Consider the following 13,854-nt stretch of genomic DNA (forward strand, 5'->3'; position numbering starts at 1 on the left):
GCTGACATTCGGCCTGAACTGCACAGGCTTTTGTTTTGTAAAACGTTAATAAAAACGCTAGTGAATTGATCACTAAACAGGCAGAACCAATACCCCTTGGTGTAATACTACTACACACATTTGCTCTGTTTAATGACCAGTCTTGTTTTTCAAACTTGGATTAAAACGTAGGCCTCCACTTGGTAGCTGTTGCCCAAAATTCCATTTTTCTTTAGAACCTCTAAGCCTTCTAATTTTAAGTTTCTGAACAAATGTTCTTGTTGTCATAGCAACAGATCAAGTTCTCCATTGAAAGGAAAGTTGTACCGAAAGAAATATGCTGGATTCCTCTTAAATGTCCCAGCTGCCTGCCTGGCTCTGTCTTCAATGCTCTCTAGGTCACTGCCTAAAGCAAGCATGAAGCAAGTGAAGTAAGATCTCCTGATCAGTAACTATTAAAAGGCACTGGATTAGAGTGATAGCCATTTAGCTTTTTTTTATGAGAATTTGACAGTGTCAGCATTAATATTTATTTAATTCTACAAGTACAGTGTGTACAAATACTGGGGTGACAGAATTGGGTATCCTTTTGATAAATAAGTCCCAATACACTGTCTTCTGTGTGATCATTATATGCTGTACCTATAAATCAATATTCCTCTGTCATTCACTTTATGGAATCATATAACCAGGGGCGGACTGGCAACTCATGGGGCCCCCGGATAAGAGGGGATCATGGGGTCCCTGTGCCCTCGCCCACACTCAAACCACACCCAAAAAAGCCTATGAAAGGTACCAGGGGCATCTCATGGGGCCCCCTACTGACCCTGGGCCCTCGGGCAGTGCCCGAGCACCCGAATGGTCAGTCTGCCCCTGCATATAACCAACACATACAAATAGTGTATAGCCATATTAGAGTTGGATTTGAATCCCTGTCAAGTTGAATCCGCTGTTTGAAAAGAGAGTGGCCATGCAGGGCTCCATCCACACAGTTTCCGGTGAATGAATGCCTACAAGTTCCATAGGCATTGCTGCTGACGGCTCGTAGTTCTCAATGAACTACCAAGGCTCTGGTGAGTGCACAGGTAGTCCATTAATTCTTATTACTTCCAGGTAACTGCCTATCTGTATGAGGTATGGGTAGATAACTATGCTGAGAGTCTGCAGGAGCCTGAGATTTCACCTGCAATCTGCTGATTGTGGGTGCAATGCTTTACAGGCTCTTATTATAAAAATAAATAAATAAATGTACATTTTTTTTTTTTACCTGCAAAAAATAAAAGTGCATTTATTTATTCAAAGGTGAACGTATCCTTTAATTATATGTAAATCTGGGCCTACTGTTTTTCTTGCAAAGTTCCACAAATACCTGTTAATCACGCCAGTGGAGTCCACCTAATGCAGCTTTCTGTGATGGCATGACAATGATGCTGCACTGCTCCTGAATTCAGAGCATAGTTGCCACTCTCATGCAGGTTATGGCTGCTTGCACTGTAGTAGGAAGAAAAATTGTTGCATGGCTGTCCTCAATGCCACTGATTTTCTCAAGTCTATAGCGTGTCATCCGGCTGTACCTAGTCCTGCATTTGAATTGACATTATAGCTTCTGTTGCTAAAACCCTCCCACTGTGAGCTGCAGTGTCTGTGAGGAGGAGCAGATGTGACTCAAAAAAAGGAGAATTTTGTTCAGTTTAGGAAAGTTTTTTTTTTGTTCACTTGACATTTTGCATGACATAGAAAGCTTTGATTATACATACACTTAACCAATGAAACAGAAATGTTTAGACTACCTGGTCAGCTATACGTTTGATCTATTCTATTCATTTCTATAACATTCATTATCGAAGTAACTTTTAAGTTACAGAAGTTTGTTTTCTTCATATCAGGTAAAAAAACTACATATGGGTCATCTGCTTACAGCTCATGTTCGGGAGAGAAATGATATTGTGAAATTGCATCTAGCTACTGTCATGGCCAAGGACAAAATGGACTGTGTTACTTTAAATGGACCTGTAACAAAATGAGTAGTGTGATAAGCATGTACGTGTATCACGGGGAAAAGTGGATGAAGTTAGTCTTAGTTAAAGGTTTGTTTTTTTTGTGGCACTGCTAAGCATGTGCCTAGTTCCTCTACTGTCAAATCAGCCACATAAAGGTCAGTTACTGTGGCAGTAGCTATTAAATTTCAGTAAGAACAATTTCTGACTTTTGCCTTGTTTCAGGCGTTGGCTGTTTGGGAGCTAATTCTGGGTAAACCAGAAAACCAGTGAATGTAATGTACTTTCCATGGTTGCTGTAGGCGCCATACCCTTCATGCCTGTGGCTGTAAAGCCACACTGTGTCTCCAGACTGTAGAGACAACATGATGCTTTGGCTTTGCATCTCTCGCTTTTTTGAGTGACTGTCATCATAAATCATTGCCTGAACCTCATTCTGGTTTTTCATCAACTTGACGGACATGGTTTTGTAGGGCATTTTTCCTATGGTGAAAGAGAAATAATAGGCCCCCGCCACACGGCACCAAAATTCCCCAGAAGACAAATTGAAATCACTTCCAATGTTGACAAACTCTGTGTCAAAAGTGATTGGCAGATGCTGTGTCTTTTCTTCATCAGATCCAATGAGGCTTTTGGTACGGGCAACTGAAAAGGCCGACCGAGGATCTCTGTTTACTGTAGGTTGGTCAGCTGCCATTGCATTCTTGTTGTAGACTTCATTGTGCTCTGAGGAAGTCTCTCGAGATGTCACCATGTTTTGTGAATCTTGCAGCCTGTAGTTGTCACTACCGCTCTGGAAATAATAAGATGTATCTGGGTAGATTAAATAGCCGTTGAAGGTTGTATAAGGCCCGACATTGCTGTAAAGGGCATATTTTGGATCTCCATGCAGCCGAAGCCAAACCGTGTCTCCATAATCCAACTGTAACATTGCACTTTGACTGGCAACTTTGCGCTCTTTGTGGTGATGTTCATCATAAGCAATAACCTGGACCTCATTCTTGTTCTTCATCAACATTACTGACAGGTTCTTCTTGGGGAACTTCCCAACAGTGAAGGAGAAGTAGTAAGCCCCAGGAATGCGGCATCGGAAAATGCCAGCCTTTGGGTCAAAGTCCCCCCCAATGTTTACATAAACCTTGTCGAAGGTGATGACCATTTCAGGGCCCCCTTCCATGCTGCTTGTACGGGCAACAGAGAAAGCTGAGCGGAAATCGGTTCCCAGGGCCAAAGGAGAGAGGAGAAGTAGCTGAGCCATCAGACCGAAGTAAGTGCCAAAGGAAAGCATTCTGCCTAAGGGAAAGAAACAAACATAAAAAAGTCACATTTTCTATGCACAAAAATAAAGTGACTACAACCCAATTTGAGTTGTCAGAAAAGCTACTATATCTGCTGCAGGAATTAATTTTGCTTAAAGTGTTACTAAACCCACAGCAGTAAATTCAGTCTGTATAGGCAGGAAAGCATGGTTGTTATACTCACTGTGGAACCTAAGGGGTTAATCCTCCGCATTGTGTAAAAAGGCTGTTTGATCCTGTCTTCTCTGATCCTCCCCTTCTTTTATTGTCCCCAGTCCATCTGCCATAGTACAGAGCAGCAGTGGCAAGTCTTCACATGCTCAGTTTGTGTATTGCTAGAGAGTTTTTATTTGGAGGGAGAGTGCATGTGAACAGCACAGGGCCAATCAGTGCTGTCTGGACAAACGGTCAGGGGTCATGCAGCCTCATAGGACAGTCAGAGGAGAATGAAAACTCATCCTACACGAGTATCCAGTGCTCAGCCCAACACTGATAGAAGTCAAAAGACTGCTATATACTGCTGATGACAAAAGGTGTCTATTTACTAAAATAATTTCATTTCCATGTTCTGTGTACTGTGGGAGACCAGATATAGTGAATGCAGGGTCCTGGGAGACCAGATATAGTGAATGCAGGGTCCTGGGAAACCAGATCTAGTGAATGCAGGGTCCTGGGAGACCGGATATAGTAAATGCAGGGTCCTGGGAGACCGGATATAGTGAATGCATGGTCTGGGGAGACCAGATATAGTGAATGCAGGGTCTGGGGAGACCAGATATAGTGAATGCAGGGTCCTGGGAGACCAGATATAGTGAATGCAGGGTCCGGGGAGACCAGATATAGTGAATGCAGGGTCCTGGGAGACCAGATATAGTGAATGCAGGGTACGGGGAGACCATATATAGTGAATGGAGGGTCCTGGGTTTAGTAACACCTTAAGGATGATATATAATAACATTCAGGGAAAATTAATGAATGAACCCTAACATCCATCAAACAGAACTCCAACCAAAAATAAGATAAAAATGAATAACCCATTAAAATATATATTTAAAAAAGAAGATTTGCTGCAATATTTATCTTCAATCAAGAGATTTCCCATACAGTACTTTTTTCTGCCACTACATGTCTTCAGGCTGATGACCAGCATAATTTAACTCACTTCCTCTGAGCCCAGGGCACCCTTGACCTGTCCCTTCATGTACAATGATGAGCTCATCTCTCCTACTTGGATTTCTCCTCCTATCAGTATGTTCTTATCAGCATATGAACTGATTGGCTCCTTGAACTGCTTCTTCCTTTCATGCTCCAAGTACAGGGACTGCAAGAAGCTGATGCAAAGTGCATATGCAGGTGATTACACCGCTTGCATTTAAAGAAAATATTTTGAATGCATTTATGGTTACAGGGTTTGTTTGTGTCTTTTATATCTTCTCAGTGTTCAGCTTTAACAATTAATTTTTTAGGTTTATTTTTTCTGTTAACGAGAGGCAGCAAATACTGAGGAAAATACATAACAAATGGTGACAGATTTGCTTGGATAATATCTTCAGGTTACACTGATGAGAACCATTCGCAAAGCCACAACTAAGCTGATGCCTGAATATTCAGTCTTAGGTTATTATATCTGTGGAAGGCCATTTTTTGCTATACAGCACTGCACTACTTTTACCGGTAACTGTGCGGTCAGGCAATGCTGTACCCAAATTAAATTTGTGCAGAGTTGTGGCACTTCCATGCTGAGTCAGAACTTTCCAATCACTAGGGAGCATGAGCTTTACTGATTGCAGAACTATAGGGCTGACCCAGCAGGGTACATGCCAGATCTCTGCAGAGACACCACTGCTTTCACACACAGAAAAAGTGTCCTTCTCCAAAGCATGCTGGCAGGAGACAGGCTTTTGTACTTAAATTGTGGCTGCTTTCTTTGGCTCTTTAACAGGTGCATTAGGTTTTCAAACACATCTGCATAGAATCGCTTTTGAGAGATGGTTTAGAGCGGGTTGACAAATGTATAGGAGGTGATATGCCAGCTTCTGAACACCCATTTTTTGACCCCAAAGAGGGTTTTACATACAAATTCTGCTAGACCTCGCCACAACTGTGTGCCTTAGATAGGTTTGCAGAGCTGTTCCATTGACTTTAATGGTTTGCAGGTTGCAACCCATTGCCAATTGTGACATGCTGTATAAAATTTGCCATGCTTCTGTAATGTATACAAACATGTTGGCTAGCTATATTAACTAGCCAGTAGGCAGTAAAATCACCTGTTTACTGCCCATCCACTGCAGGTGTGAACAAAACCTAAAAAAAAAATGAACTGTAAATCTTTGCATATTTTTTGTTCTGATGCCCCTGAATTGTATGTAGCTGATTTAGTTTTTAATGCTCAGCACTATATCCAACCTTGCCCATACACACGAGTGTCATGTCACTTGAAGTTTGTTGCTTGAAAAAATACATGAGCTTCTTTAGGGCAGTCGTGCGTTTTTGGACCTTATAAACCTCCTGAAAAAAAAATGTGCAAAGTGCATTTTGTTACCTCTTTTCTTCTAGCAACAAGCTTTTCATTGGCTCAAGCCTGCAAAACACTTAAAAACTGCTCCAAAAATGCTTGAAGCAGCGTGGACGTGTTCTCCGGAGGTTTCGACTATCCTGCTTGTTTATCCTGCCTAGGGGGGAATACCTAGCTGTCATCCTGCTCAGCTGACCACTCCGCTCTGCCTGGGGACCTGAGCCCTCTTTGCCCATGCCGCCCCAGAAGACACCGGCAAAGAAATACCCCTGTACTTGGGTTCGGAGCTCCCCTCCTACTACACGTGACAAGGCCATCTCGCCTACACATGTGACGGCCGGACACTCAGTGGCGGTGCAGACTGCCTGTAGGGACATAATGGACGGAGATGCTGAGCCAAGGAATGTGTCCCGCTCTCCTGTTGAGGCCCTACCTGGGGATTCTGCTGCATCTACTATCCTGGCAGCCATAGAGGCAAATAAATTGTCCCTCATGTTCAAGATAGACTCTTTGGCATTAGATGTGGGCTTATCAGAAAAGACCTGGACAAGATTGGGGGCCGCCTGGGCACCGTGCACACCTGCATTTCTGAGGTTGAAGATACCACATCCTCTCAATCCCGCACCCTGTCCGACTTACAGCATACCCCTTACTCTGTGTGTGCGACATTAACTCCTGAGTTTGGTGGATGACTTGGCCCCCACTAAGGCCATTCATTCTTTTCTCACTCTCCTTTTCTGTTATCTACGTAAACTCATTGTACTGTCCTGGAAGAAACCCAAGGCTCCAACTGTTGCAGCTTGGAAAGCTCTTATACATAAGACCCTCTTGTTATATAAGGCCACTTATGCTAATAGAGGGGTACCCCGTAAACTTGATAAAGTCTGGGGCGGCTGGGTTGCTTCCCCGCTTTCAGTGGCAGATTGGAGCACTGCACTTTGGTTCACATAAAAATTATATTGGATTGTTCATGTACATTGATTAGCGGTCTTGTTGGCCAGTAAATTCCTGTTCCTAGACTATGTGACAGCAATTCCTTTACCTATTGAAATGGCATGGAGAGAGTGTCTTTGTAACCTGTAGAATGGATGTGTTTTTGGGTAGGGGGGTGTCTTATTTCTCCTGAATGTCTATGTATACTGACGTTCACTGTACAACACGGGCATGTTTCTCCTCTCTTTTGTATTTTGTATTTATTATTTTTATTGTGTAATTGGATGACTACCAGGATTGTTGGCCGTGCCCATAGCTTGTTTTTTCTGGTTAATTTGTATGTTTTCTGAAAAATTTCTAATAATTAGAATTTTACAAGAAAAAAAAATGCTTGAAGAAATTCAAATGTAAATCTAGCCTAAGTCCAGGTTCACACCTAAGCGTTTTCCGCATCATTTTGCAGAAACGCACTACAGTCCATTTAACATGATTTCCTATGGGATACCTTCACATCTCCGCATTTTCACCCGATGCGTTTTTTGTGGTCAGGGACTCTTTTAAACACAAAAAGTTTCGTTTTTGGTTCTATAGACTTCAATGGAGATGCTGCAGGAAAGCATGTAGTGTGTTTTTGCTGTGTTTTAATCTGCCTAGCAACAAGAAAAAAAAAGCGGCGAAAAAGCATGTGCAAAAACGCAAAACGCATCGCAAAAAGCACTGCAGAAACGGATCAAACACAAATTGCATAGGTGTGAACCTAGCCTTAGGGCTGCTTACACTGCCCTGTTGCTCTTTGGCTAAGCACAGCTAAGCCGCTGCTCGCCCACACAATGCAGGCAAGTGGTCAGCAAGTAGTTAAAAAGAAAAAAACCCTTAAACTTTTTTTTTCTTTTATTAATACTGTATTTTTTTATTTTATTTATATTAATTTTTTTTACTTTTTTTTCCTTAAATACTTTTATCAGAGTAGTACACTGTTACCATAGTAACAGTGTACTACTCTGGGGGGGGTTTGATCAGAGATTTTATATTTATTTATTACACTTTGCTTAAGTTTGCTTGAGTTAAGTTCATGACAGTTTAAAATAATAGTGATCTATGATTGGCTGGTGCTGGTCACATTGTATAGGGCGCTGTGATTGGCCTCATGTATCATGTGAGAGCTTTGGGCCAATTAGCTCACCAAGAAGAGAAGCACAGCTGTTATGTATCAGATTGATTCATAACAGCTTTGCTAACATTGTGATCATGTGACCACATAGCGATCACATGATCATTGGATCCCATTCATCGGGATCTTCATTCACCAGACACAGTGGTTGTGGGTGGGGAGTGCTGCGCCCCCCTGTGTTAGTACAGCCAGAGTGACGTCACATACCCATACTTCGTTTTGCCTGTAGCTGCCGCCCGTCCGCAGTACATTGCAGGTGGGTGGTTGGGAAGTGGTTAACTAGCTGTTTGCCTGTGTCCATGTACTGAGTGAATCTGTATGGGAGTGATTTTATATGTAATTATCAATCATCTGCTGCACCTGCTCTAATGAGGAAAATTGCAAGGTCTGCATCTTTTTAGACAGGATTTCCCTACGGGAATATCACACCGAAAGTATATTTTTGTTGCAGGGGATGCCAAAAATCTGACTTGTATCTTAGTGCAGACTGCTAGGAAAATCAATGAGCCAATCACACAAGCAGGAAATGACATTTCTGGGGGGCGTTCTATACACCATCTGTGTACAGAGCACCACCAGGTAGCCATAATGCATTACAGTTTATAGAAAATTACAGTGCTGCAGATTGAAAAGAAAAGGTAATTTTTAATATTCAATTACAATATGACTTCCAACACAGTTGTATACACTATATATATATATATATTTTTTTTTTTTCTCCCCACAAAAGTCTAGTTACCCTTTAAGCCCTATACACACGAACTGAGTAACATCCTAAATCAACCGGTACAGTAGATACCTCCACGTTTCAGCCCATGTGTACAGGTCCTTGTTTGACAGAAGCTGATCTCAGGGCTCGCTTCTGTCAAATGAGCTTGCTGCAAAATCTGCATCCGTTCAGCGCTCTAAACCAATGGCTGTGAGCGCTGACCGGCGTATTCTTGCGCAGGGGGGACTGGTGGTCCCTCTGTCAGGACACAATAGCTCAGTGGGGAGATCGCTGTACTAACGTTGCATCGTTCATACAGAGATCTCCACGCAAGCTCCTCAGTTTTAATTTGTTCAGCCCCAAAAAAACGTACTGTGTGTACCAGGCTTTAGAGTAGCCATTCTCAGCCAGGGTTCCTCCAGAGAACATTAGAGGTTCATTGAGTTGTGGCTGATTGACCTCGCATGCATCGTTCTTGGAACTAATGCCATTTGGCAGAGCCAGCTGGATGACACCAGTGATCATTTTAGCTGCCTGTAAGGGAGGCATTCTTTCCAATGGTCACAAATGTAAGAGGCATTTATCCTATTGATCCCTGATGAATTGGTTTTAGCAGAGATTCCCCGAGACCTGAACATTTTTTCAGGTGTTCTTCTAGGGGAAAAAAGTTGAGAAATTACAGCTTAGAGTATATGCAGATTTATTTTTAGCCAATCTTGGTCTGATGCAACTCTGTTTGGGGGGTGGTAGAGATCTCAATGTTGGGATTCCATAACATCACTGACAGCCCAGTGACAGATCAAGCCTTCCTATGCTCCACCTAAATAAGGTATACCCATAACCCTGGAGGCTGGAGCTGCTCTTCAACATTTCTGTAATCAACAATAATCTGCATGACTGTATCTCTCCCCTGAGTGATTCTCAGTCTAATCACATTCATTTGTATTGTGATCATGACTCGTGAGAGTGCTTAGCTCCACGACTTGAAGATCTGTGATCAAAGACTTCACATTCCCATGAGTGGCAGTCAGCGGCAGTCTTCGGAGTGAACCCAGAAGGGGGTGCAGCGTGTCTCCAAGGCAACCACAGACTGGAGGGGTGTCTTATATTGCAGGGAAAAAGAGAAGTGCCAGAAAAATATGTTCAGGATCTCAAAGAGAACAGCTTTTCCAGTCTTTTCCGAGCCTGGATACCATTACATATCCTTTCTTCCAGCCATGAGGATTCCTGCCATTCAGGAGAGAATATCCTCATTCAGGGATTAGATCACACATCTCAATGGCTTCTTCTTCTTACCACTTGGCAGACCATCATTATTTATGGACAGTGAATGTTCTCATTCATTAAATGAGAATCAGAAAGGAAATAATGAGACTGTGGATTCCTTAAAAGCCAATCGAGCTTGCAGAGAAAGCCATATTGAAGTAATGGTATCAATTATAGTAGCTTTTGCTGCAAAGATATACAGTTTGTATGTACGTTCGTAAGTGCATATATGTGGGGGTGGAGGGGGGGACTCAACAGTTTTTGGAGGGTATGTTATGTGCTTGGGTGTAACTTTATTTTTTTGCAATTTAAAAAAAAAGTTTTTTACTTAACTTTTTCTTTTCTCCTATGTGTCCCCATGTGATGATTTTTAGGTGACCAGTTCTCTTCATTGAGACATGCACGGTCTAAAAGACCCTGCATGTCTCCTCTGGCCCCTATTCAACGTGTTGCAATGCAGACTGCATTGTAATACATTGCTTCTCGGCTGTGCTAGCAGGGAAAGTGACAGCAGTGAGCCGGAAGTGACGTCACACACATCGCCTTCCTGGTCACAAAAAGAAGGGCAGGGGAGAGCATTCTCCTCTCTCCCCTCCATCCACCATCTCCATGGTGCTCCACTGGCCCACAGATGGGCAATCAGGGCTCGGATACATGGCAGGAGTGCATGCATGGGGGGGGGTCGGTGGTACTGGGGGCTGTGGAAGCGATCGGGTGGCAGCGAAGCTGCCTGACTGCTTCCACCTGACAGGCAGGAGTCTTCCCGTCAGTATTATATACAATCCTGGTGGCTGCAGCCACTGGATTGTGCATAAACCCCCCCTATCAGGTCTGTACGACGTATGGACCTGGCAGTAATTGGGTTAAGCCCTCTCCAGGGGCGGACTGACCATTTGGAAACTCGGGCACTGCCCAAGTGCCCGGGGTCAGTAGGGGGCCCCATGAGATGCCCCTGGTACCTTTTTCATAGGCTTTTTTGGGTTTGGGCAAGGACACAGGGGCCCCATGATCCCCACTATCCCGGGGGCCCCATGAGTTTTCAGTCCGCCCCTGGCCCTCTCTGTTTATTTATTCATTTTGCTCTGTGTCTCTTGGGGAAATTTCCCTTAATTTCTTGTCCTAAAAATACATCAAGTGAGAAGAAATCTCTACACCAGGAGTGTCCAACCTTTGGACTTTCCTGGGCTCCATTGGAAGAAGAGGAATTGTCTTGGGCCGCAGATAACATACACTAACAATAGGCATAGCTGATGAGCAGAAAATGTCGGGCAGATCACAAGTTAACGATCACAGATCACAGTGTACCTATCTGAGTAATAAAACTTCACTTTGTTGTAATATTTTTTATTATAAAAGTAAAAGTAGGGCAACATAAAACTAGTGCAATATTTGACAGTATTTTTGATAAACTAACACATCAGCATCTGGTTGGATGGCTGTAGTAGCAATTCTCAATGACTTCTCAAGGTGCTCATCGAATAATTTGGTTCTAATTTTGTCCTTTGTGTGATTCATCCCTGAAAATAGTTGCTCACAAATCTAGGTGCTGCTGAAAACTGATGACATGAATAAGGTGTGATTGCGAAGAGTGGGAGATTTTTCTTTGGGAAGATAAAACTTATCAAAGTCCAGCAGAGACACTGTCAAATTTTTCGGTTGCATGTGTTTGCTAAGTGTAAATGAATTTTTCAAAAAAAAATTGCCCAAGAAATCAAGATTTTTAAGTAGGTTTAACCACTTCAGCTTTGGAAGGTTATCCAGCTTCCTGGCCAGGCCATCTTTTGCTATTCGGCACTGTGCTATTTCAACAGGTAATTGCACGGTCATGCAACACTGTACCCAAACAGAATTTATGTCCTTTTTCACACAAATAGAACTTTCTTTTGGTGGTATTTGATCACCACTGGTATTTTTATCTTTTGTGATATAAACGAATAGATAATAGAAAAAAAACATTTTCTACTTTCTGTTATAACAAACATTCAATAAACTAAAATTTAGTCATACATTTAGGCCAAAATGTATTCTGCTACATGATTTTGGTCAAAAAAATTTCAAAACATGTATATTAATTGGTTTGTGTGAACGGTATAGCGTCTACAAACTATGGTACTGTATATATACTGGAATTTACACAACTTTTACTTTTCTGACTGCCTATCACATTTCTTGAGGTGCTAAATGCCAGGGCAGTACAAAAACCAAATGACCCCTTTTTGGTAAAAAAACACCCCAAGGAATTTGCTGAGAGGCGTGTGGAATTCATGGAAGATTTTATTTTTTACTAAAAATTTTGGGAAAAACTACCATTTTTTTTAACACAAAATTGTCACTTAAATGACATATTGTTCACACATGCCATGGGTATATGTGTAAAAATCCCCAAAACACATTCTGCTACTTCTCCCGAGTATGGGGATACCTCATGTGAGAGACTTTGCCAACCTATCCACATACAGGCCCTCAAAATCTAATGACCACCTTCAGGCTTTCAAAGGACATACCGTATTTTTCGCTCCATAAGACGCACCTGACCATAAGATGCGCCTAGGTTTTAGAGGAGAAAAACAAGAAAAAAATATTCTGAACCAATGGACTGCAGACACAGTACAGGGGATGACCAGAGACTGTGGACACAGTACAGGAGATGGCCAGAGACTGCGGACACAGTACAGGAGATGACCAGAGACTGCAGACACAGTACAGGAGGTGACCAGAGACTGTGGACACAGTACAGGAGATGGCCAGAGACTGCGGACACAGTACAGGAGATGACCAGAGACTGCGGACGTAGTACAGGAGATGACCAGAGACTGCGGACATAGTACAGGGGATGACCAGAGACTGCGGACACAGTACAGGAGATGACCAGAGACTGCGGACACAGTACAGGAGATGACCAGAGACTGCGGACACAGTACAGGGGATGACCAGAGACTGCGGACATAGTACAGGAGATGGTCATCGACTGCGGACACAGTACAGGAGATGACCAGAGACTGCAGACATAGTACAGGGAATGACCAGAGACTGCGGACATAGTACAGATGACCAGAGACTGCAGACAGTAAAGGAGAAGACCAGAGACTGCGAACCTTTGGGGAGGGAGGGGGAACGGGTACTTGAATTTGACAGGTACCCACTTCCACGGAGTTGTCCTTCCTTCTTTTCCCGCGGCGGCTTCTGTGACAGCCTGGTGCCCACTGCGCATGCACGAGAAACGCTGCGCTTTGTGAATGGCCCGGAGCCTTCTGGGACCTGTCATGTGACCAGAGACTGCGGACATAGTACAGGGAATGACCAGAGACTGCGGACATAGTACAGGAGATGACCAGAGACTGCAGACACAGTACAGGGAATGACCAGAGACTGCGGACATAGTACAGATGACCAGAGACTGCGGACGTAGTACAGGAGATGACCAGAGACTGCGGACATAGTACAGGAGATGACCAGAGACTGCGGACATATTACTGGAGATGACCGGAGACTGCGGACATAGTACAGGAGATGACCGGAGACTGCGGACACAGTACAGGAGATGACCGGAGACTGCGGACACTGTACAGGAAATGACCAGAGACTGCGGACACAGTACAGGAAATGACCAGAGACTGCGGACATAGTACAGGGGATGACCAGAGACTGCGACATAGTACAGGAGATGACCAGAGACTGGGGACATAGTACAGGAGATGACCAGAGACTGCGGACACAGTACAGGAGATGACCAGAGACTGCGGATATAGTACAGGGAATGACCAGAGACTGCGGACATAGCACAGGAGATGACCAGAGACTGCGGACATAGTACAGGAGATGACCAGAGACTGCGGACATAGCACAGGAGATGACCAGAGACTGCGGACATAGTACAGGAGATGACCAGAGACTGCGGACACCGTACAGGAGATGATCAGAGACTGCGGACATAGTACAGGAGATGACCAGAGACTGCGGACACAGTACAGAAGATGACCAGAGAC

General features: G+C 43.5%; 1 protein-coding gene across 2 annotated transcripts in view; it reads right to left on the minus strand.

The window, feature by feature from the left end:
* Positions 1-1,659: 1,659 nt before the first annotated feature.
* C1QTNF4 (C1q and TNF related 4) overlaps positions 1,660-13,854 on the minus strand; it is a 42,047-nt gene continuing 29,852 nt past the window's right edge. For both annotated transcript variants that reach the window (XM_089675823.1, XM_089675824.1), the window contains exon 2: positions 1,660-3,269. In XM_089675823.1, the coding sequence (XP_089531949.1) occupies positions 2,158-3,264 (1,107 nt within the window). In that variant the 5' untranslated portion in view covers positions 3,265-3,269 and the 3' untranslated portion in view covers positions 1,660-2,157. The remainder of the gene's footprint in view (positions 3,270-13,854) is intronic.

Source organism: Staurois parvus, unplaced genomic scaffold (genome assembly GCF_062004578.1).
Source record: "Staurois parvus isolate SC_StPar_1 unplaced genomic scaffold, SC_StPar_1.0 ptg000159l, whole genome shotgun sequence".
NCBI lineage: Eukaryota > Metazoa > Chordata > Amphibia > Anura > Ranidae > Staurois > Staurois parvus.